Below are 22,313 nucleotides of genomic sequence, written 5' to 3'. Positions count from 1 at the left end.
ACCTTTATTGTAATTGAAATGTATTACTTTAAATTACATTTAAAATACCCTTTTCTGTCGTATTTGAGGTACTCTGAGTATATCTTAAGTTTCATATCAATGTGTTCCAAGGACTTTCAATAGGATATTAATTCATTAGTAATTTATTACCAGTATACTTTAAGAGCCACTATTAGTATAATAAAAAGCTGTTTTTTTTAAACCATTCAATAGCTCATTATTACTGCATTACAAATATACTACTACTCAAGTACAATAAAAAGCAGTAGAAAATATATTTTAAAACGAACACACACACAAATGCATAGAACACTAGAAAAACTTTAATCTAGATCTTGTTGTGTACATTACAGTCAAAAATAAACTCCCTGTGTACATAGCAAGTATAGCATATATCACATCTTGACCAAAAATAAATTAAAATAATATATTGATCAGTGAGATGGTAAGGCCAAGCTACTTTAAACAGAACAATTTGTAGCACACTTCAAATATACCTCTATTACTGAAATGTAAACTATGAATATGTCATATGTCATTAATGCAAAACAAGAATGATTTTCTTAGAGGCATGCCTCACACTGCAATGTCTTCCACAAAAAATATAATAATCTAAAAAAATAATTAAAAAGTGCAGAAATAAAGTGCATTGTTTACAAACTGAAGGTAAGCGTACAAATGGTTGAACCAAACACAGAAACTAAAACTTAAATCACCATCTAAGTCACCATCTTCATCCTTCCAGTGGAGGGTCGGTTTTCTGTGAGTAGGACTCATTGTTGCATTTTCTGCGAATGAGGGCTCGCACTTCAGGCACTGTGGTATTTGGAAACTGCTTTATCACGGTGTCTGTGGAAGGGACAAAGAGACATTTTTTTAATATAAAAGCAAAATTAACCACTGAAATCAGTGTACCCTTATTTTATGTGCAGTCTACAAGAGAAACATTTTTTAATTTTGCTTCAAAGTTGCTGTAACACAATATGGCACCACAATCTGCTGTCCTTTTGAAAGGTAACCATTTGTAGGTAGAAACCTATATTTTCAAGTTACAGCAGCTGTTCCTAATTTTTTAAAATGGCATCCTTTCAAGGTGAAGTATTTGTCCACACGGCAGCCAACCCATTTAATGCTTAGTTCTTTTATGTAAACATGAATGGAAATGTAATACAAAAACGTTAATGTAAATTCAGCCTAGGAGTTCATATATGATGAAATGTTATTAAATATGTACAATGAATAATCAAAATGAATAAGTCTTGCAGTACCCCTGCCAAGTCTTACATGGCATTCCAGTACCACATCAACCAATTTGTGAATTAGTTTAACTATGTTTAAGTACAAAGGTATCAAGCCAATGATTACATCAGTGGACTGACTGACTGACAGTGATCAAGTTACACCATTGGTCGGCCGTGGCAGGTGGCACATCATAGGATCACAGAGCCAGAAATTTAAGTTTAGTTTTCTCCGCCATCTTATTTCTCCGCTGAGATCGGGAGCCCGTTTCTCCCACACAGTAAGCAGGCTGACCAATATCGCATGTAAGCTGAAGCTAAAGTACAGTCTATACAATTATATCATATCGCTGGTTATTCCGATGCATATGCGCAAGTTCAGTCCACCTGAAGCCCTCTGTTCTGTCGGCGGAGAGACAGACACAGACAAGCATGGAGGTTCCGGCCGGTGCTGATAGCTGGGCGCCGATTTGTTCCCGGTGATCCAGCCGAGATTTCGGCAGGGGTCCCGATGCGTCACCGGGTGTCCGGTGAACAGTGTTTTCGGCACCGGGGCTTGGAACGGGAGGATCAATGCGGGCCATGGGCACGGTGGAGAGGACAGTGGCGGAGAGAGGAGACGGGACGCGCTGGAACGGAGATCGGTATCGATGTATGGACTATTATTCTGTATTAGCAGTCTACAGCGGAGTTAGTTACACCATTGGTCGGCCGTGGCACGTGACACATCCATACACGGTCCAGCCATGTAGTAGGTTTTGACCTAGTCTTATTTAACAGTAAGATTTGTTTATTTTAGTCAGACCCTTGATATGTAGAGACAGCAAAAACAGTGATCATATATAGCCGTCATCCTCAAAGTCCGGACTCCGGTCCGGATCCGGACCAAACCACAACTGTCTCCGGACTCTGAGCAAATTATACTTTTCATATGTATTATTTGTATTATCTGCATGACATAGCCGCAACGCAATGAGTCAAAATTCTCCGCTTTCTCCACTGCAAGCAGCGCTCTGAATGTCCGACTGCTCCACTGTCTGTGTGAGGACGTCTACTCTGCTTTGGTTGCGGACGCGACGTCATACTGTAGAGCCGCACTTTTTTTTTTCAAACTTTATTTTTTACAAGAGACCGGTAGAATCAAGTTGACAGCGCAGCTAGTTTCATCAGCAGTTAGCTACTAGCCTAGTTTTCGAACGTGAATCAATCTAAAATGGCGTGTTCAAAGGTGGCCAGCCTACAGCAGTGAGTCTGCATTCTCAACAATGAACATGGTGAAGAACAAGTACCGCAGCCGACTCACCTATGAACACTTGCATCAGTGTCTCTGCCTGGCCATTACACCTTTTGTGCCAAAGTTCAAAGTCTTGGCAGCAGACCAAAGGTGCCACTTCTCTCATTAAGCAACAGTGTTTGACACAATGTACAATAGTTCTGGACTTATTTGGACTTTGATTCTTGGGATGGTTTGATTCACCTCTGGTGGATGGGTGTGTGAACCGGTTTTGGGGGATGGGGATAATGGGGAAATGGTGATTTGTAGATTCTATTTAATTTTACATGTAATTTTATGTTTTATTTTATTTTATTTTATATATTTTATATAATTAAATTTTATATTATATTATATATATTTTATATTTAATTTTATATTATTAATTTAATAATTTAATTATAATTGGTTAAAAGCTTGACTGACCGTAATAAACGGACCTTTGTCTAATTAAAAATTTTCTTTGTGGACCTTTAAGATTTGTATTTGAGTACCCCTGATATATAGGATCCACACATACCTATGAGCACATTGACTTTGTGAGGGTCCAACTGGTCCTTTGCCGTTTGAATGACTGATTTCCCTGTGAGTGTAGATTTGGCCAGTGTGTCTTTTCCAAAAATCAGCGTGGCCAAGTCTTGGGTGAAAAGAAAAACTTGTGATTTGTTGAGTCTCTTAAACATCCTTTTGGGGACTGTAACATCAGAATCAGTGAGTGCAATCTGGGTAGAAAAAGAAATAGGCAGGGGTATTACAACAATGAATCACACACAATACAAAGCAGGCACTATGACACTATATTTTCTGAAGTGCTCATACACACAGACACAGCTAAAATAAATTCTTAGTACAACTATAAAATTTTGATAATCATAGGGACTTTTCTAACCATATCTGAGCCTCCAGGGATACACAGCTCACTGGAACTTGGGCTTGAACTTGAGCTGAAAGATGAGCCTCTTCTCATGGCCTCAAAGACATCTTTGAGTGAGGCGACGATCCCAGGAAGCTCTACAAGAAAAAAATGCAGTTGCAGGTATGCTTAATTACATAGACTTATGGCAGCACTGGCACCTAGTTCTGTTTGTCCTCCATTTGTAGTTTACAGTATCTTTATTTAGTACTGCATGGCTGTTGTTAACATTAAATCTTTATTATTATTAGGGGTCCAAGCACGTAGTGCAGGGAACCTCATAGAAACAAAATAATTTTTTTCCTGTATTCCTTGGGTAAAGCCGCATGATTTTGATAGGCCCCGCCCATTGGCGCCTTATTAGATTTTCCGCCATTTTGAATTTTCTCAAAAACCTATTTTTGCGAATTCCTCCTAGACCTTGAGGCAATCATCTCCACGTTTGGTATGCATGATCTCTGGCCTCCCCTGATTAAAAGTTATGAAGAGATTTCTTGTACTCCATATCGTTTGGCCGCTATAGGCCAATCAATTGTAGGGCGTGGCACATATGTGACAAAATGAGCCATAACTCATGAACGCCTTGTGCTATCTTAACCAAATTTGGTGCACTTGTGCAGGTATCACCTCTGAGGAAATGTGCAACATTTGGTGTCTACAACACACATTTACCCTAGAGGTCACCAGGTGCTTGCCGCCTGCGGCTATATTTATTATTATTTTATTGATTTTGCTGTGCTAAGGCACCAAATTCAGACTTGCATCAAGGCAAGGTTCAAGTTGGGTATAGTAGATAAAGGTTTGGTTCAACCATAAAAAGTTGAATACAGGAGATAATACTACAATGCTAATATACAATAGTAAAGTTAAGGAGAAATTTTCAGTGTAAATCTCAGTCTCATGTTAGTAAATGTGAACCAATGTATAACATCACATGCAACTGCATGGTTTGGCCAGGTCTTACGAGGGTAGATCACATTTTTTCAAGTCTGTCTTAAAACAAAACTCACAGGCCCATATGTATATTGAAGTTATTGTTATTATTGAGTTATTGGTCGCTGTTCCTCCTCTCCATGCTGGCCCTGAAGAGATACCTTCTCAAAAAGACTAACTTTGGAAGATATCCACTTGATTAGTCTAACACACACTGTTGACGCTTCATATTAGCTTTAACTTGAACTTTACAATATATTTTTTACACAGAATTGTGTCCTCCATCACTTACATTAGAACTGCATTAGGAAGGGATCTCTTTACAACTGGTATGGATATGAGGAATGATTACAGTGACCAATAACTCTCTCAATGTAAACATGAGTATGTGAGTATTGTGTTAAGATAAACTTTAAAAAATGTGAACAGAAAATTTTAATTGCATTTCTACTGGGATAAAAACCTCACTGGTCAGCATAACAACACAAATATTGGGTTCAGTGCACACATACACATTTACAGTACATTTACCTTTCAAAGCTTTGACTACATCCTCATCAAGCTGGACATGAATGTTTTGGGGGGATTTCCTCTGCAACAGGCTCCTATCATCATCTTCTCCATTTCCATTTTGATCCTCTTGATCATCATCACTATCCAGCACAACCTGTAAACACAATTGTTACATTGAACACAAGGTTAGAAGAAACATATTTTGTATTTCACAAGGTAAAGTGTATTTATAAAGCTCAACACTATGGCTTACACTAAGTTCAATGATATGCTGTTTCAAACACAATGTAATTGTCTCTGATATTGTTTGGACACAATAAAGCAACCTGTGAGGGTTATAGAGTATGTTGCATCCATTCTTTTTGCAGTAGTTTTGAATAACCCATGATTAGCTGCAATGTTTATGTGCATGGTCTTATCAGTCTCCTCTTAATTTAAGATGAGAGTTAGCTGAGTGTTGGGTAACGTCTTCACGGTTCCCAAGTTTACAACAAGTAATGTAGTTCCCTAAAGCATTACCTATGTGGCCAAATGCAACATATAGGTACTTGTACTGTGTTAGTAATTTGACCATAACAATTTTTCAGTGCTATATCTTACTTTAGGAAATGTAGACTACTTTTAGATTTATTGAGATGAAAACATTACTTACTGCTCTCTTCCTTGCTCGTCTCTGCTCTGTGTTTTCAAACAAGTCAATGTCAGTGTTATCTGAATCATCTGACATTGGAGTGGAGGTGAGAGGAGTTGTGTGTTTTCTGCGCAGGGTCTGAAGATCTCTTTTAAGTTTGTCTCCCATTGCAATAGCAGCTGCCTTTTGGGATGCACTTGTGATCTTGTGAAAACAACACATTATATTAAACATTTCACAAAAGAATATTCCAAAAGCAAACAGGCAAATCATGATTAGTGAAATTTTGTCTTTTTAAGAATAATAGTGCATTAATGAAACTCCTGAATGGGTAAAATAATCAAAACATACTTTAATGGTCTCCCAGATGTCTTCTCCTCTCTTGAAAGCATCCCTTTTGACAACTAAATCTTTGTACACATCTGTAAGTACAATTATATGGGAAAACAAACATGACAAAAGGCAATAAAAAAGGTTGTTGAACTGGGCCAGCAGATAATAACACTAACATTAACACCAACTAACGAAAGCTACCCTAGGTGGCTGGTCAGCTCAAGACAAAGCTATTGCATGTGTGGTCATGATGTGGTGACTATAAATTGTCTCTCCTTTTCCAAGTTGTTTTACCAGATTACTAGTCAGAATGCAGCAATATTTTTGAGGAAACAGAAAAAAATAACATAGGTTAATTGCATTGCTTTGTAACGTTATTTAAATAAATTGAAACCTCAAATTGAAATGTTATATGTGACAGACACTATTAAAAAGCTATTTATTTTCTTAATTTAATTGAATGTAATGTCGTAGATGTAATGAGAAATTGTTCTTTCAGTGATGCATACATTCTACAATGTTTTTACTTGCTTATTTTACAAGGTGGACAAGTGTCCCTGCCTCCTTACTCAATGTCTAAGTTACTACCTAGCTAGCTAATATCAGCTATAACGTTGTAGCCAACAGTTAGCATTGCATGTGTTAATGCACAACCTCCACTATCCACCTCGGAAAAATGTTTTCTAAACCCGGAAGGAGCCCAAAGTTAGTTACCCAACTGTGTTGTCTACCAACAATAAACTTACCACCAAGAAGAAGTATTTTTGCTGGCAGTATTTTCGTCCGTCCGTTTCTGCTTCGACTCGGCAGAGACACCTCTACATAACCCTCTTCACTGTTAAGTTCATGACGGGAGCTGACCTGATTTTCCACTCTTCTCTGTTCTCCTCTTATTATGTCTGAGCAGTCCACCTTCACCAAGTCCGAGTCAGGGAAGTAAAACAAAGCAAACCTGGGAAACGGCATAATTTTTCTTCAAACTTCGCTTCTCTCTCCGCCAGTAACCTCCACGTGGGATGCGTTAACGTGTCGGCGTCATTGGGCCGTTACATGCTAATTTGATTAGAAAACGTGGACTCTGATTGGTCGAATTGAATGCGCTAGCGGCGGGCTCGGTGAGGACGCATCTCGCGGCTGTGTACGGAAGTGCTTCCACCGCTGCTGGTCACACCACAACAGTCCCGCTCCGTGACACTGCAGCCACGTTATTTATACGAATTCAACATGCAAGTGGGTATGGACATTTTATCATTATTTCAAAGCGGCGCAGGATTGAAGAAGGACTTGGTAACATAAGGTAATATACTGGTATCTTTTTGTGACTTGTGTAACTCAACTACGACAGAGGCTGCAGGTTGCTCGTCACCATAACGTTAGCTAGCTGGTTATTTTGTTACAGATAATCTGCACATAACATTCCATATAAGTAAAGCTTGTTATTTAGTTGTTAACGTTAGTGGTGTAACGTGTTTGACGCATGCTTATAGTCATTACAAGGTAGGTTCAGGGTAGAGTGATGGTGTCTGTGATTTTCGCGCTTAGCTTTGAGAGTTTGATGTGATAATGTAATTGTTAATATTGTGGGATTAAGGGCAGAACACATCGATTACATAAAAAAGAAGTGTTACATGAAGTTAGTTACATGGTTATGCTGTCTGCCATCAGAAATACCACCGGACACTGACAAGTGACAGTAATGAAGAAATACAAATCGTACCTGGAGGCATGGATAATGAGGTAATGAAGAACGACTGGCCACAGACGCTTGAAAAAGCTTGGTAAAAATAAAGAGGTAACACTGAAGTTTCTATTTTATTTTAATTGTGTTGACCTAAGTTGCGGTATACGTTCTGCAGTGTTTAAAGAATGTAGCTAACTAACAATTTGCAACAAATCTTTATATTATTCATTCTTGACTATGCATGTTAATCCTATTACCCAAGCACTGCAACATGTTTGTACTGTCTGTGGCGCCCAGGATGTGGAATATTTTTGCCATTCTCTTTGCAGAATCCAACCCGAGCTGTTTACAAAAACTTTGTGTGTGTCAATGATTCAGAGGTCCCAAGGACAAGTGACTACCGGAGAAGGAATACACTGGTAAAAGAATGAATATTTTTGGTAATTTTGGTAATGTTATCCATATTGAAACCTTACTTACAATAGTGTGTGTTATTTTGTTTGTTTGTTTGTTGGGGGTGGGGTCAGATTAACAGCAGGAAAAATTGTCAAAAGTTGTCTAAACACAAGCAGTTGTACAATGACCTAAATAAACAACAATCTAAAACTGGCAAAGTTAGGATTTAAATCAGGAACTATCTGATCAAAGAATAAGTAAACAAGACTGAGTACAAGACATTTGATGCTAGCAAGTATAACCTCAGTTTATTTCCATTTAATGGGCAATCACAGATAAAGATATAATTTACATTATCAGACTACCGGTATGCATTTTTCATGGAGCACTGCTTTTAGTTAACCTCACATTCTTCTTTTGATTCTATTTACCTTTTTTTTCAAAGTAACTGCCTTCTAGAACACTTCACATTAGCAGTTGTTATGTGTAGACATAACCCTACAGTACATATGAATATTAATATGACATAAGACATCACATATCTATGGCCTCAGGTTTCCTTTACTTAACTTTATAAGGAGCCTGATTATAATATGTTGACTTTTCTATCCCCCATAATAGCTCCCTGCTCATTACAATAACTATGAGGCCACCCAGGAAAATTACAGTGTACACAATTCTCAGTGCCAAAGACCTGCTAAAAGACGCAGAGTGGAAAGCCAAGTGCAGGTAATATCTACCTGGGTAGGTATGTAATACTGTGTTTACATCAGTTCATTTTTTGTTTGATGCTAGGGTAAATTTATTGCCCATTTGTATTCATTATTCCTTTACATAATACAGTTTTTTGTGTTAAACATATCAAGATAAAAAACAGTCGTGCCATATTCAGATTGACCAGCTGACATGTATCCTGTTTAGAGTGTTAACGATGTGACTGAAAATGATGGAAGAGGGCAGCCTCAGCAGACCAACTTGTGTCGATCACCTGAGACGCATCATCGAGAAACGAACACAAATCATCCACAGGTAAGTACATCCTTCCATATTATCCACACCCAGAATTCAGGTGGGTGGCAAGATGGGTTAATAATTAGACCCGTTTTGTCACAGCACAAAAGTCACATGTATGTTTCCTGGTTGTCTTGGCTTTTATGCATGAGGTTGGTTGTTGAGCTGTAATCGGGTCACATGACCATGTGAAATTTCCAAGCTTCCAAAACTAATATCCAAATCAAGCTAAAGTTTAGTCTCCCGTTACTTTGAATTCCATATAATGTATTCATACTGGCTCTCAACTAAAATGTGTCCTATTCAGATGACAGAGAGGTCTGACAGTGATTGCAGAGAACACCTTCACCAGATCACAGGCTTGCATGAAGCCTCTAAAGCACATCAACAGAAAGAAAGACCAAACACAAATCCATCACAGGTAATTTATTTATAATAGATTTTATGCGTCAGCTTTTACATCCTAAACACAGCAGCCCATATGACTTTGCATTTTTATGTTTTCAACTGCATGGTGTAATAAAAGAGCTACAAAATGGATAATCCACATGACAAGGATTTGTCTGTGTAGAGCAAAATCTATTTTGTGACAGCTATGGTTTTGTTTGGGACCATCTCATTCTAAACGAGCATGTGTTATGATAGAACTGTTTTTGAAGAGTGTTGATTATGATAGACTTATGCTACAAATTGGTGAGTCAATTAAAATAACTTAAAATATCAAAAAGTCATCACATCACTTATACGGTCCAGGGCTTGACCTTGATGGGTAGTATGGGAACTTAAACAGTACATAGGACAATATCCAGCCATTCTTTTCTGGCCCTTGTGTTTTTTGGAAATTTACTTTACTTCTGCTATACTTCACAATGCTAACTGATTGCTCAAAATGAATATTGAAAATCCCAAGACAGCTTTGGCAAGAAAAATGTCAGCTGATGGCATTATTAATGACATACATTCAGGAATTGAGTATGAAAAGCTAATCAGGAGTGGGGAAATTAGTGAAGATGATGTAAGTTTACTGTGGAACTGTGATGGTATCCCAGTTTTCAAGAGTTCCAAGTGTCAGCTATGGCCTATTCAGTGCCAGATCATTGAACTGAAGCCGAAAGAACGAAAAAGTAATATCTCCATACCATGTATTTGGTTTGGCGAGAAGAAACCCAACATGATAACTCTGTTAACTCCGTTTGTTGATGAGCTTCAAGAAATGGAGCAAAATGGAATAAAATGGACAGACACACAGAACCAGCAACATTCATCTAAGGTCCATGCCCTGATCTGTAGCTCAGATTCAGTGGCTCGTCCACAAATACGAAACACAAAACAGTTTAATGGCGAATATGGTTGTGACTTCTGCTACCACAAAGGTGGGGTTCATACTCTTACATAAGTCCTGAACCCTCTCTCAGATCTGAATCTGAACATTTTCAACATGCAATGGCTGCAACTCCTCAGCGACCTGTAATGGGAGTGAAAGTTCCCTCTCCATTAATGAAGCTTGCAAAGTTTCAGATGGTTAATGGGTTTGTGCCTGAATACCAGCACAGTGTTTGCCTAGGAGTAACACGGCAGCTGATGACATTATGGCTGGATTCCACCAACCATGAAAAACCATGGTACATTGGCACAAAAACTGAAATAATTGATAAGCAGTTGCTAGCTATCCAGCCTCCAGTAGAGTTAACTAGAGTCCCACGTTCTGTAAAAGAACGAAAATATTGGAAAGCATCTGAATGGAGATCTTTTCTTTTGTTCTATGTTTTACCAGTGCTGTCTGGTGTTCTTTCCAAGAAATACTGGAACCATCTGTCAAGCAAGTCTTTGTGCATTAATACATGATGGTAACAGTCCAGACCTATACACTTCCCAGTGGTGGAAACAAAGTGCACTATTCACAAGTGTACTGAAATAAACATTTTGAAAGACAAAAAATGAAAAAGTATATTGAAGTGCACCTTTAAAGCACTTCATTAAAGTAAACATTCTTTAAGTGTACTGATATCCAAGCATGCAAATAAAGTACACTAAATTACCACTATAAGTATTTGCAATTTAGTATATTTTTTTAAAAGTACACTGAAATACAGCTTAAAATTAATTTACATTAAAGTGCACTTTTTGTAAGCATATGTAAATACACTTCTAATGAAGTGAAATTAAAGTACACTTTAATAAAGCATACTAATAGTGTATTACAAAGGACTTGAAAATAAGTATACTTTTCATAAGTACACTAAATTACCACTATAAATATTTGCAATTTAGTATACTTTTTCAAAGTACACTGAAATACAGCTTAAAATGAACTTACATTAAAGTGCACTTTTTGTAAGTATACTTAAATACACTTCTAATGAAGTGAAATTAAAGTACACTTTAATAAAGCATACTAATAGTGTATTACAAAGGACTTGAAAATAAGTAAACCTTTCATAAGTACACTAAATTACCACTGCAAGTATTTGCAATTTAGTATACTTTTTAAAAATACACTTACGTAAAATTTACAATACACTTACAATAAAGTACACTTTTTATAAGTTCACTGAAATACCACTTTTAAGTATTGCAGAATTAGTATATTTATTTTTAGTATATTGAAGTTGAACTTAATGACATATTTTGAAGTACACTTTTTAAAAGTACATGTTAAATATACTTTAAAGTAAGCACAAAAAGTAAAAGTATACTTGTAATAACTTTTGTATACGTAAATTTTATTTCTAATACACTAAAGTATACTACTTTTTGACCTGGGGTTGGATGAACAGAGAAGGAGGGAAACTGAAATGCACAACGAAAAGGTGAAGAAAAATCGGGAAATACTGAAAAAGCTGATCAACTGTGTGATATTCTTGGGGAAACAGAAGCTCCCTTTTAGGGGTCATGAGGAGGGAAAGGAATCTGCTAATCGTGGCAACTATGTGGAGCTGCTCTCCTTTTTAGCTGAATATGACAAGGATCTACATTATCACCTCTCCACCAATAAAGTATTCACTGGCACATCAGGGAAAATACAAAACAATCTAATCACTGCCATAGCTGATGTGATGGGAGAGGACATAAAACCACAGACGCCAGCAATGCGGCCCAGCTGTCTCTTGTGCTCCGTTATGTGACAGACCGTGGTGTAAAGGAGAGGTTCGTCAGGTTTGATGATGTCACCACCGGGAAACGGGCAGATGATATTGCAGCTTTGAGTGTTGGATTCCTGGAGGAGTACGAGTGCTTAGACAAGGTTGTGGCCCAGTGTTATGACGGTGCCGCTGTTATGGCCTCAAGTTTAAATGGTGTGCAAGCCAAAGTGAAAGAGAGAGCTCCGTTGGCCTTATTCATCCACTGTTATGCACATACATTAAATCTGGTTCTCATGCAAGGAATGTCCAAGTTCAGAGAGTGAACTCAACGGTCTTTCTGCATTTTTCTCCCGGTCACCTAAGCGCTCCCAAGTGCTTGACGAGATTTGTCAAAGACGGCTACCTCGCGTGGCACCAACAAGGTGGCTCTACACTTCGCGACTGGTTGGCACCGTGTCTGAGAAGATAGATGCCCTAAAGGCGGTGTTTGAACACATAGTGGAGCATCATGGCGAATATGACAGCGATACTGTAAACAGCGCCGATGGATACATTACACATCTGGAAAACTTCGAATTCAACTTCTTGCTTACTTACTTTCCACGGGATTTTTGACCACTCAGATGTTCTCTTTGGACTGCTTCAGAACAAAGCCCTGGATATTCAATTCTGCTTAGACAGAATCAGTGAGTTTTGTCAGGCTGGAAAGACAGCGATTTGGTGACATCTATGAGTCCACTGTGCGTAAAACAGGTGCGCCAAGCGCAAGGAGAGCTCATGCCCAAGAGGACATTCGGGCAAAATACCAAAAATTACACGTGACATTTTGGACAGCATTCTCAGCCAGACAAGGAACGGATTTAAAGACCATGAGAAACTTGCGTTCCTTTCTCTCCTTGACGCACAACGTTTCCAAACATTCCGGGAAACATTCCCAAATGAGGCCTTCCAGAGCCTTACGCAGAGCCACGGAACCCTTTTCGACTTACCGCGGCTGAGAACCGAGCTCACAGTTGTGTATGCCATGCCCGGCTTCCAAGGGAAAAGCCCCAGTGACCTCCTGTCTTTCCTCAGGAAAAAGACCTCAGCGACAGCCTGCGTGAACTTTACGCACTCACCTGTTTGGCTGTAACAATTCCAATGTCAACAGCGTCTGTTGAGAGGACCTCAGCGCTTAAACGTATAAAGACGTATTCAAGGAATACAACAGGACAGGGTCGGCTCTCAGCACTGGCTACCATGGCCATTGAAAAGGAACTGTTATTGGACATGAAAGCCAAGAACGAACTTTATGACCGCGCAATTGACCGCTTCCTCCAAAAAGAAAGGAGAATGGATTTCATCTTCAAGTAGAACAGCACCGGTGAGTTAATTTTATGCTTCTTGTGATTTTACGCCCATGATAAGCTCAGGTGTTAAGTTAAGACCCAGCGGCCCGGCTGGATGTGTGCTACTGTGCGCGCGTTTTCTTGTGCACCATTTGGAACGGTTTTCTTTGCGAGAGGATTGTGCGTAATGTGTGGATGACTAGGCTACCACATATTCATTCATTTATTGCTTTTGCTACTCGTGCCTCATTATGGTGTTTCAGTTTCAAGGTGAAATAAAATGATTTAGTGATGGCCGATGTGTCATTTGGAACAGATTTCTTTGATAGAATAATTATACTAATATCATGTGTACTAGTGCGTCATTGTCCAATAGATTGTTTCTGGAATATTGCTTCAGTCTTACCAGTCTTATTTAATGTTCCAGTGGCCTGGTTGGAGAGAGAGAGAATGACTGTGTGTGTGTGTGATGTCGCACAAGTAATAATATGTCAGTGGTAACATTGTTTCTCCGTGCGTAATAGTCTGGTGCGGTGATAGCGGTTTGTGCGCCATTAGGATTTTTTGGGGAACCCATTGAAGGCCTAGGTCTCAAATGCACGGTCCGCTACTGTTTACAACCATGATTAAATAGCAACTGCACCCTACAAACACTTTATTAAACTGCAGGCGGATAAATGGCCATGTTAAAATGAAAGACATCAGTCGTGTGTAAAGTCCTGGCATTAATGTGTATATAAACATTTTTGAATTTTTGTAGAGATTCACATATACTTGCTCTCTCTAGTGGCTCAAATCTCCCTTTAGTATTTAGATGTAATTGTGTAGCTATTTATTTGTAAAATATCAAAATGTCAGAGATGTGAGACACTTATGACAAATTACTGTTGTCAATTTTTGGTCAATTTTTAGCATTACATGTAATCCACTACTCCCTAACAGTGAATATACTACAGACATCAGTGTGACTCACAGTCGACAACACCGTTCTGGTTTGTGCTGTAGTGGGAGAACGCCTCCCACAGGTCTCCGTCCTCGCTGTGCATCCGTGCGCACACCGTGACCGGCCAGTGGGGGGGCAAGGAGCACCCGATGATGCTGACCTGATCGTCTATCATCGCACGAGCAGGTGAGGCTGTCAGCAGCGGGGCCGGCCTGCAGCTGCTCCCCAACCGCACCACACCTGAGGTCAGAAGAGAAACATACTGGTGATGTTAAGCTCTTTAAACAGTTATAGATTTTAGTGGATTTCAAATGTAGTATCAGATTTGATGTGAAGTATCAGAAGACATAAAGATCCAAGAGAGGAATTGTTCACTGATCAAAACATTTATTCAAATTTTATGGTTCTATTGAAGGTAATAGATTTTACTCTTTCCTTTCCTGTGCTGACCAGGCCCTTGGTAATTCTGAAAACTCTGCTATACTATACTATATAAACTCAGTTTTAAATTCTTTTTACATTTATAAATTTATGATATGATGGCATAGCTATGGTAACCAGTTATTGATGTAATTAATTTTTTTTTACATAGTTCTGCCCATTATTTTCTAGTACAGTGCTGTTTCCGTACTGCTGACTGGGCTGTTTGAAGAGGGTGACACTTGGGTTGAGGGGGTGTTCAGGGTCATGTGCCCGTTTTACCTGTAACAGCAGACAGCACAGTAATGGTAAAAGTAGCCACAAAGGCATGTCAGTAAGCATAGCAATGTGAAAACAGCTGGTCTGTACCAGAGATACACATGAGCACTCTCTTGTCTGACTGGCACCTTGTCCTTCTCTAACCATAAAGTTGCCACAGTCAACAGAATAAACAAATGGGTACAAAATACACACAAATAACTCTAAATATAAACTACAGGATTAATGGCAAATGCATCCACCAACCCAACACCACTGGTGCTGGGGAGCAGGGCTGAGGTGTGTGTGTGTGTGTGTGTTTACATCATGCTGTGGAGTTACAGTGTGCCGTATGTGTGTTACCAGGGCAATCCTCAGACTTTATAAACCACTTCAGTTTAGAAAAGTGATTCATGGCATTACTTCACTCCTGTAATATGAGCGGTTATGAGCAAAACGATAAATATTTATTATCTCAGATGTTCCAGTACATCAAAACAGCAGCTTCATATAAGAACAGCAGAAGAGAACGACTTCCAAAATGATAAAAGCAGTTTCACTTTGGGTCAAATTAGATTGAACATAAACATAATCCATTAGAAAAACACAATGGAAAACAAGCAGAATTCTTACCCAGTGGGCGGTGTAAATGTGCCAAATTCCCATACATGTTGACGCTCGGTATCACACTCATTTCAATGAGTTTCCGTAGTGCTGCCATACTCATAGTCTGTCAGCCCACCCTAAAAAAAAAAATGAAAAAGTTAAAATTGATCCAAAGGTGGAACTGCACACTGCCTGGCAAGATTTGTCTAGTAAAAGCTTGCAGCTCTGTTGGAGATTAACCTTTGCCTTGCAAGCTTCACTGCCCAGTAATGTGTCAGAAGAAAGACAGAAGATAGTCCAACCATTATTAGCCAAGTCCTGGGGAATGTAGCTTTTTCCAGGGTGCCTGCAAGTCTTAGCAGGTTACATTATAGTTAAGACACATAAAGTTAGGACTACACTACTGGACAAAACCTTGTGGTTATGATCAAAATGTCTGAGTGTGTGATTAATGAGATGTGGGAATTGTTGAGGAAATCGCTCAAAATCATTTTAAGAGTTTGCTGGAGTGGAGTGTTTAATAGTATACTCGAAAACAGCTTACAGACACAGAGTGGGTCTGAGAAAGTAAGCTACACAGACAATAATGGAACTGGGAAGTCATTTATACTGTGGACCAAATGGTTGCAGCCAACTGCAAACTGTGTTGTAGTAACAATTCAGAGAGTTTCAGGCTGTTCTGCAGTCAAACAACAGTTTACAGTGACAGAGTGTGATGAAATCAAGGTGATAGGATGTTGCTCCTAGACAGAAGTAATCATCTGCAGTTACAATAGGCTAACTAAGCAAAAAGACAGTGTTATTTTGTTTTCAAGGTGTCTCTGATGGTGCCTCATTGTCCCTGGTTAGTTAGTAGTTCTGAGGTTGTTTACTTCTTCATCAATGCTGTTTTTCATCTTAATCAGAATTTTTAGGGAAGGAGAAGAAGAATTATTATTATAATTATTAGGGCTGTAGCTTTGATTTGAATTTGAATTACTCCACTATTGTACATGTAATGCAGATATCCTGGCCTCTGATTCCTTATTGCTTATCGGCAGAACCAGAAATTGATCCAGCTCTCCTTGACAGGCTCAAAGAAGCAGTAGAAAATCCAGGTCAAGTCACTGAGAAATATATCCAGCAAAATTTGAGGTCTTGCATTCTGATTTACACGCATGGATCCATGGATCCTGAAAGTGGTAAAGCTGATCCTGGTTCCATGCAGTCTCCTGAATCGCATCCCGCCCACTTTTCAGACTTTGTCGAGCGATTCAGAGATAATAATAAATGAATGATGGAGCAGTGATGAAATGGCCATTCAGTCTGAGTATCAAGCTAGGTAAATCTGGTTTTGGGTTTTCAGTGCCTGTTCTTGAAATCCATCAGAGTATGCGTCTCCCCAACAGAGTGTCTGTTTTTACCTCTGAGTTAATGGCATTTTGGGAATTATGGTGGGTTGAGGAAGCTATATTACCTTGTGTGGTTCTGTGCATTGATTCAGCAGCTGCATTGATGGCTTTAAAGAACTGTGCTATCAGGACTCGCCCTGAACTTGTGAATGAAATCATAATTTGCTTTCTCAGAATAGGACAAATGGGCTGCATGGTGGGGTTCATATGGGTTCCAGGCCTTATGGGAGTTACAGGAAATGAAAGAGTAGATCAACTTGTAAAAAGTTATTAGAAAAGGAAAACAGACATCGCCCTGCTATTAAGCCCAGTAGAATACCACAGCAGAATAAAAGATCTTCTAAAGGAATGGCAAAACATTTGGAGCTCGGAGAGAAGGGAGAGGCATTATCAGTCATACACATCCATGGGGCTAAGAGAGGAGACTCAGTCAGGCTTGCCAGGCTAAGATTGGGGCATTGTGCTCTAAATAGTGGACTAAAGCTGGGAGGAAAACATCCTGATGGTATTTGTGACTGTGATCTCCTCGAGACAGTATCTCATATTCTTTTAAATATGCAAAACAAAAAGTGGAACTATTCAAAGAGGTTGAAGAGCTGGGAATTTCCTAATAAAAAAAACTTTGCTTGGTCGACATGATGAACATCAACTGCTGGAGAGGAGGGTGCTAACCTTTTTGCTTTTAACGGGCTTGTATCAGAGGGTCTAATAGTTTAATTTGGTCTAATTCTTTTAGTGAACTGTGGTTGGCAGCATTACGCCTCGTAAGGTCTAAACTGCCGAAATCGAACAAGAAGAAGAAGAACTGGTTCAGAGGTCAGTCCAGGAAAAGTGAATCCCTAAGCTCCTTCAGGTGGTCGCGAGCGCACAACAACAACAACCGCACAGTCAAAACTTGCAAACCAGCGAGCTCTCAGCTTGAACAGAATATATTATAAAATCCCTAGTGGCATCCTGCACCTGCACCCACGGGTGTCGGATCCCAAACCAGTGGCCGAAGAAAGTACAGAATCGCCCTACCTGAACGCAAATCTCTGAAGTTTGGCGATGAAGGCAAAAGTGGTTGTGGCGGATGTAATCACCAACTTTCCTATACGAGTCTCCGCCCCTCTGGACATGGCCATGACATTTGGTACAATATGATATGAGGTAAAAACCAACAGTAGCCTACCGTCCAGAAACGGTCATTTTTGGTCAAGATATAGCCTAGGCTAACGCGCAAGAACGCATATTGAGACCCATCGTTCCGGTTGGGTGGTATTTTACTTTGAAATCAACTGTGACAACTTAAATTTGCTATCCGGGTCAATCGCTATGATTAAAGCAATTTGAAAGTATACACAAGCCTAGTGTGGTAGCCTAATTATCTTACTGAAGAACATAGAATAAGAGAAGATGACATTTTGTTAAGAAAAATACATTTTAGATCACCAACATGTTTCGGCATTATGCCTTCTTCAGGGTGTCAGGAAGGCATAATGCAAAAAGACATAATGCCGAAACATGTTGGTGATCTAAAATAAATATTTTCATATGGAGAGATGTGTATAACCTTCATGATTACTTATTTTGACTTTGGACCGTTGGTTTGCACATTTTTATGGGTGTGCGCTCTACTGCGAAACTATTGGATTAAGAAAAATACATTTGAAAAGATATATGAAGTTGGGCGGGGATGGAATTTGTACATCTTCAATGGTGTTGCAGTCCGTTTTTTTTCTTTGGGCTTTGATTAGGTAATACAATATAAACAATCCTTTTACTTAAACTATTAACCTGTGATGCTGCACACTCCGGTACAGCAGGTGGCGCTATGCACTTTCTAAATTGGTCGATACTCCATAAAATTCAGGGAAGTAGAATCGTGATTACTCGCTTGTTTTGGCAAGGTTTACTGTTAGAAGGTGTAGTAGTCTGAAAACAGTAAACTACTGAAGGGACTAGAAGCGGCTTCCCAGAACCTCGGTTTATTCCAGGGGTTACTTTCTCTCCGTTTTACTGCTTCGAAGTTTGGATGAAACTGCTCGCCTGTTAGTCCTAAAGAAAACAATCTTGCTAACCTAGACCCATCGCGGTTATACGGCGGACTTCCGTATTGTTGTCAAGGAACTTTGATGATGTTGCCGTTGCAGTTGCCGCGACCTTAATCAATGTAAAGACCTTCTTTCTTGTATTTTTTTTTATTTCTCCTGAATCGAGGTTGTCACAGCAAGCTTTGGATAATGGTCTTCCACGAGATTGTCCGGCTGTTGTAATGTAATCAGACATGTCTATGTAGCTATGCAAATAGGCTAGTAGAGATGTGGGTAAAGGGGATGCTACAAAGCTATGGCTGATATCGCCATCCTCAAACAGTGGATAGCTACTAGCTAGGTTAGCTGTTGTCTAACGTTAGCCAGTGTGCTTCGAGTCATATAGTGATTGCTGTTGACGTTACGTTTCAATAACTATACAGAGCTAACACTATACTCCATATTTCATAACGGCTGTAATAATGGAAGTCCTATATATTACATGTTAACAGTGAGAAGGGCCTGTTTCGTCCTCCGCTCCTTTCAAGAAGCCCGTGCACTTCGCTACGTCGCTCAGAATTCAGTTGTAGCACTTCCGTAGTTATAGCTATAGATAAATAATTAGCGCTAAGTTATTCTTTTCGGTTATTTTACACATTATTTAAACATCCCACATGGAACATTTATAAAGCCTCTAGTAAATGGTGCATGACAATAAGATGCACAGGCTGAGTTTGTAATGCACTGTATTCTTGGGTATTGCGGGGGTGTTATATCCGTTTCAGAGTAATTAAAAGCTGCCATTATGATAGGTTTACATAATGAATTTCTTGGGCCAAGAGACAAAACTCAAGAAACAAAATATAGTATGTTTATGCCTTTTCATTAAATGTGACTTTTGTTTTATGTTTCAGATTCTGAAGGCATACACACTTCACACTGGAGGGGCCAGCTAGTAACTGCAGAGGCCAGCTGTTAACATCCTTCTTTGGGCCTCCAAGTGTAACGCACAGACTACAATGGCCAGTCACTTCCGTAGCTACATCTGGGACCCAGTCCTTATTGTGTCTCAGATTGTGCTAATGCAGTGCATCTACTACAGCTTCTTGGGTCTGTGGTTGGCTGGAGTGGACAGCCTTGTACAAACGAACCGGTCACTGGACCAGATCTTCAGCTATGAAGTAAGTCATATGGTCTACTGTATCTGTGTAATCTCCTTTCTTTGTGCCAAGTTTGTACACCAGCTTAATGGTACTTAAATCCTGGCTCTACATTTGCAGAACCTTGGATTTGCAACAGTGCAGGGCAGGCTCTCAATGATGGCATTCATCTTGAACTCTCTTACCTGGTAAGAAATGGTGTTTTTGTCATTTCTCTGTTTCAATTTTCTCTCTGCATGGCCAAAGAGCCATGACACCTCTGACTAAAATCATATTGCTCTAGCATCATATGATGTAATCTTTTGAAAGGTTATCTTTGTATCTACAACCACCTTGTCTGAAAACTAAATTAGTGTGGTTACAGCATGGCAGATAATGTTGCCTATCTGTGTCATTGCTCCATCAGTGCACTCGGTCTGTGGTTCTTCATCCGTCGAGGGAAGCAGTGCCTGGACTTCACCGTCACGGTGCATTTCTTCCACATGATCGGGTGCTGGATCTATAATGCTCATCTTCCAGCTGCTCTGTCCTGGTGGCTCGTCAATGTAGCCTGCATGGCTTTGATGGCTGTAATCGGAGAGTACCTGTGCATGCGGACTGAACTCAGGGCCATCCCAGTCAATAGTGGACCGAAGTCGAACCTTTGACTCTTCGTCGACGCCACACTGACCCCGTTTAAAACTCTTTGGACAGTTAACCTCTGAGGAATTAGGTCAGAGGAGGTTTTTCACTACTGACAAAGGAAATGGAAAGGCAAGCTGCAATAATGTAGATGTTGGATTGACAGTTGTGCACCTCTTCAAGTGATACAATGGATGAACTGAACTATTTATTCATAACTGCCCATCTACCACTGGACAATGATTACTCCGTAGCCTATTAAGATAAGATTTCAGTTGACATCTTTCTCTGGACCTGAATGATCATAGATATAATTGCTTTTTGACTATTCAGCTTAAAGCTGCACTAGGCAACATTTAATAGTTTTTATGTGTAAAAATACACCCGTCTCATCAAAACTAGATCTCAGAGTGTCCCATTCCCCCTATTTGAGTCCCTATATATTCACCATATTTGCCCAAATTAATTTCTGGTTTCGGGTATGTGTACTTCTCCCCCCACAGGAAGTGACAAATACAAGCTGTCCCCTAAACGGCAGTGAGTGAGCGCTCCATCCAGAGAAAGCTGGACTCACCAACAAGAAATCTCTCATCCCATCGCATCACAGACGGGCAGATTGGAAAACATGAGCATGCCGTGTGCAGCTTACTGACGTCGCATCACCAGATTTCTGGGTATTGAAGTTCAGATTTTTTCAAACGGTTTCCTCTCTGCTGCTATTTGGAGCCACCAACATGCAGAGTCTCCTAGTGCAGCTTTAATAATTTTCTTATTATCTGCATCTGAGAGTTGAATGTTAGGTGACAAATTGTGGTGTTTAGTATTCAAACAGTTGTACTATATAGTTTTCTGATATACATCATTGTGTAAACCTGAATGTAAGAGAGGTATCTGTTTTATATTCTCAGTACATAATGGGTCAGAAGTATAAAAGCAAGCTTATTCTTGCCTTTCTGGATAGAGTTTGAACATTGCAATCTCATAAGCATTGTGATAAGCATCTCTGCATTATGTATTATGTCTTGATGTATTATGCAGACTAGGTGGCCACTCTGGGGATGTCTGTCCGTCAGCCACCAGCTGTATTCTGACAAGAGGATGTGTCTGTGTCTCTGAAAAAAAACTAGCACTGTTTATGGAGACGTGACTTGTCAAGTTGCATCTAGGATCATTTACTGCATTGATGGTTTTTGGAACGTTTTTGGCTTACTCATTCTGTCACAGCTTAAAGAAGTTTTCTAAATTGTCCGCCCCAAGTATTACAGCTCATATAACACTTACTCATATTTCTTCATGTTTTGTGTGGCAACTGTGTGACATCAGAACCTTTTGTAGCTTTGAAAATGTGGACTATGCAGTGACTTGGTTTGAAATCAGTTTTCTTGACTATTAACAGTACTTCATTATGTTGAGTGGGCTGATATTTCCAAGTAACTTTGAACTTGGACAATAACTTTTTGGAGCCAGCATCACCTATTATTTGAGTGTGCTCTTTAACATAAGTTTAAATTATAAAGCATCTGTTAAGCAGTTTTTATGATGTGTTTAATAAATACAGAGGACTCAGCG

General features: G+C 39.5%; 2 protein-coding genes across 4 annotated transcripts in view; one reads left to right on the top strand and one right to left on the bottom strand.

Moving 5' to 3' along the window:
* LOC139642784 (bile acid-CoA:amino acid N-acyltransferase-like) overlaps window positions 1-17,997 on the bottom strand; it is a 23,991-nt gene extending 5,994 nt beyond the window's left edge. The window contains exons 1-3 of the mRNA XM_071517800.1: window positions 17,972-17,997; window positions 15,588-15,697; window positions 14,307-14,516 (exon numbers count right to left, since the gene is read on the bottom strand). Coding sequence (XP_071373901.1) covers window positions 14,307-14,516; window positions 15,588-15,681 — 304 coding nt within the window. The 5' untranslated portion in view covers window positions 15,682-15,697; window positions 17,972-17,997. The remainder of the gene's footprint in view (window positions 1-14,306; window positions 14,517-15,587; window positions 15,698-17,971) is intronic.
* Window positions 17,788-22,313, top strand: sys1 (SYS1 golgi trafficking protein). 3 transcript variants are annotated; one of them, XM_071517804.1, is made up of 4 exons: window positions 17,788-18,100; window positions 19,878-20,144; window positions 20,244-20,311; window positions 20,530-22,313. In XM_071517804.1, exons 2-4 carry the CDS (start codon window positions 19,983-19,985, stop codon window positions 20,768-20,770), a joined length of 471 nt encoding a protein of 156 aa, XP_071373905.1. In that variant the 5' UTR covers window positions 17,788-18,100; window positions 19,878-19,982; the 3' UTR covers window positions 20,771-22,313. The 3 variants fall into 3 exon arrangements, with proteins under 3 accessions (XP_071373905.1, XP_071373902.1, XP_071373903.1); XM_071517801.1 differs by lacking the exon at window positions 17,788-18,100 and adding an exon at window positions 18,842-19,103; XM_071517802.1 differs by lacking the exon at window positions 17,788-18,100 and adding an exon at window positions 19,127-19,207.

This window comes from Centroberyx affinis, unplaced genomic scaffold (genome assembly GCF_046629955.1).
Source record: "Centroberyx affinis isolate AG114_WGS23_722 - 3 ecotype Tasmania unplaced genomic scaffold, CSIRO-AGI_Caff_v1 ptg000522l_1, whole genome shotgun sequence".
In the NCBI taxonomy this organism is placed as follows: Eukaryota; Metazoa; Chordata; class Actinopteri; order Beryciformes; family Berycidae; genus Centroberyx; species Centroberyx affinis.
Note: the sequence above shows the minus strand (reverse complement) of the source record. Positions and strands in the feature narration are given on the sequence as shown.

Bases quoted from the DNA above. Each gene is read 5' to 3' on its own strand.
- sys1 (XM_071517804.1), top strand. From the start codon at position 19,983: ATGGCCAGTCACTTCCGTAGCTACATCTGGGACCCAGTCCTTATTGTG. The intron at 20,145-20,243 runs GTAAGTCATATG...CTACATTTGCAG, and splicing joins ACCAGATCTTCAGCTATGAA to AACCTTGGATTTGCAACAGT. The intron at 20,312-20,529 runs GTAAGAAATGGT...TTGCTCCATCAG, and splicing joins ATCTTGAACTCTCTTACCTG to TGCACTCGGTCTGTGGTTCT.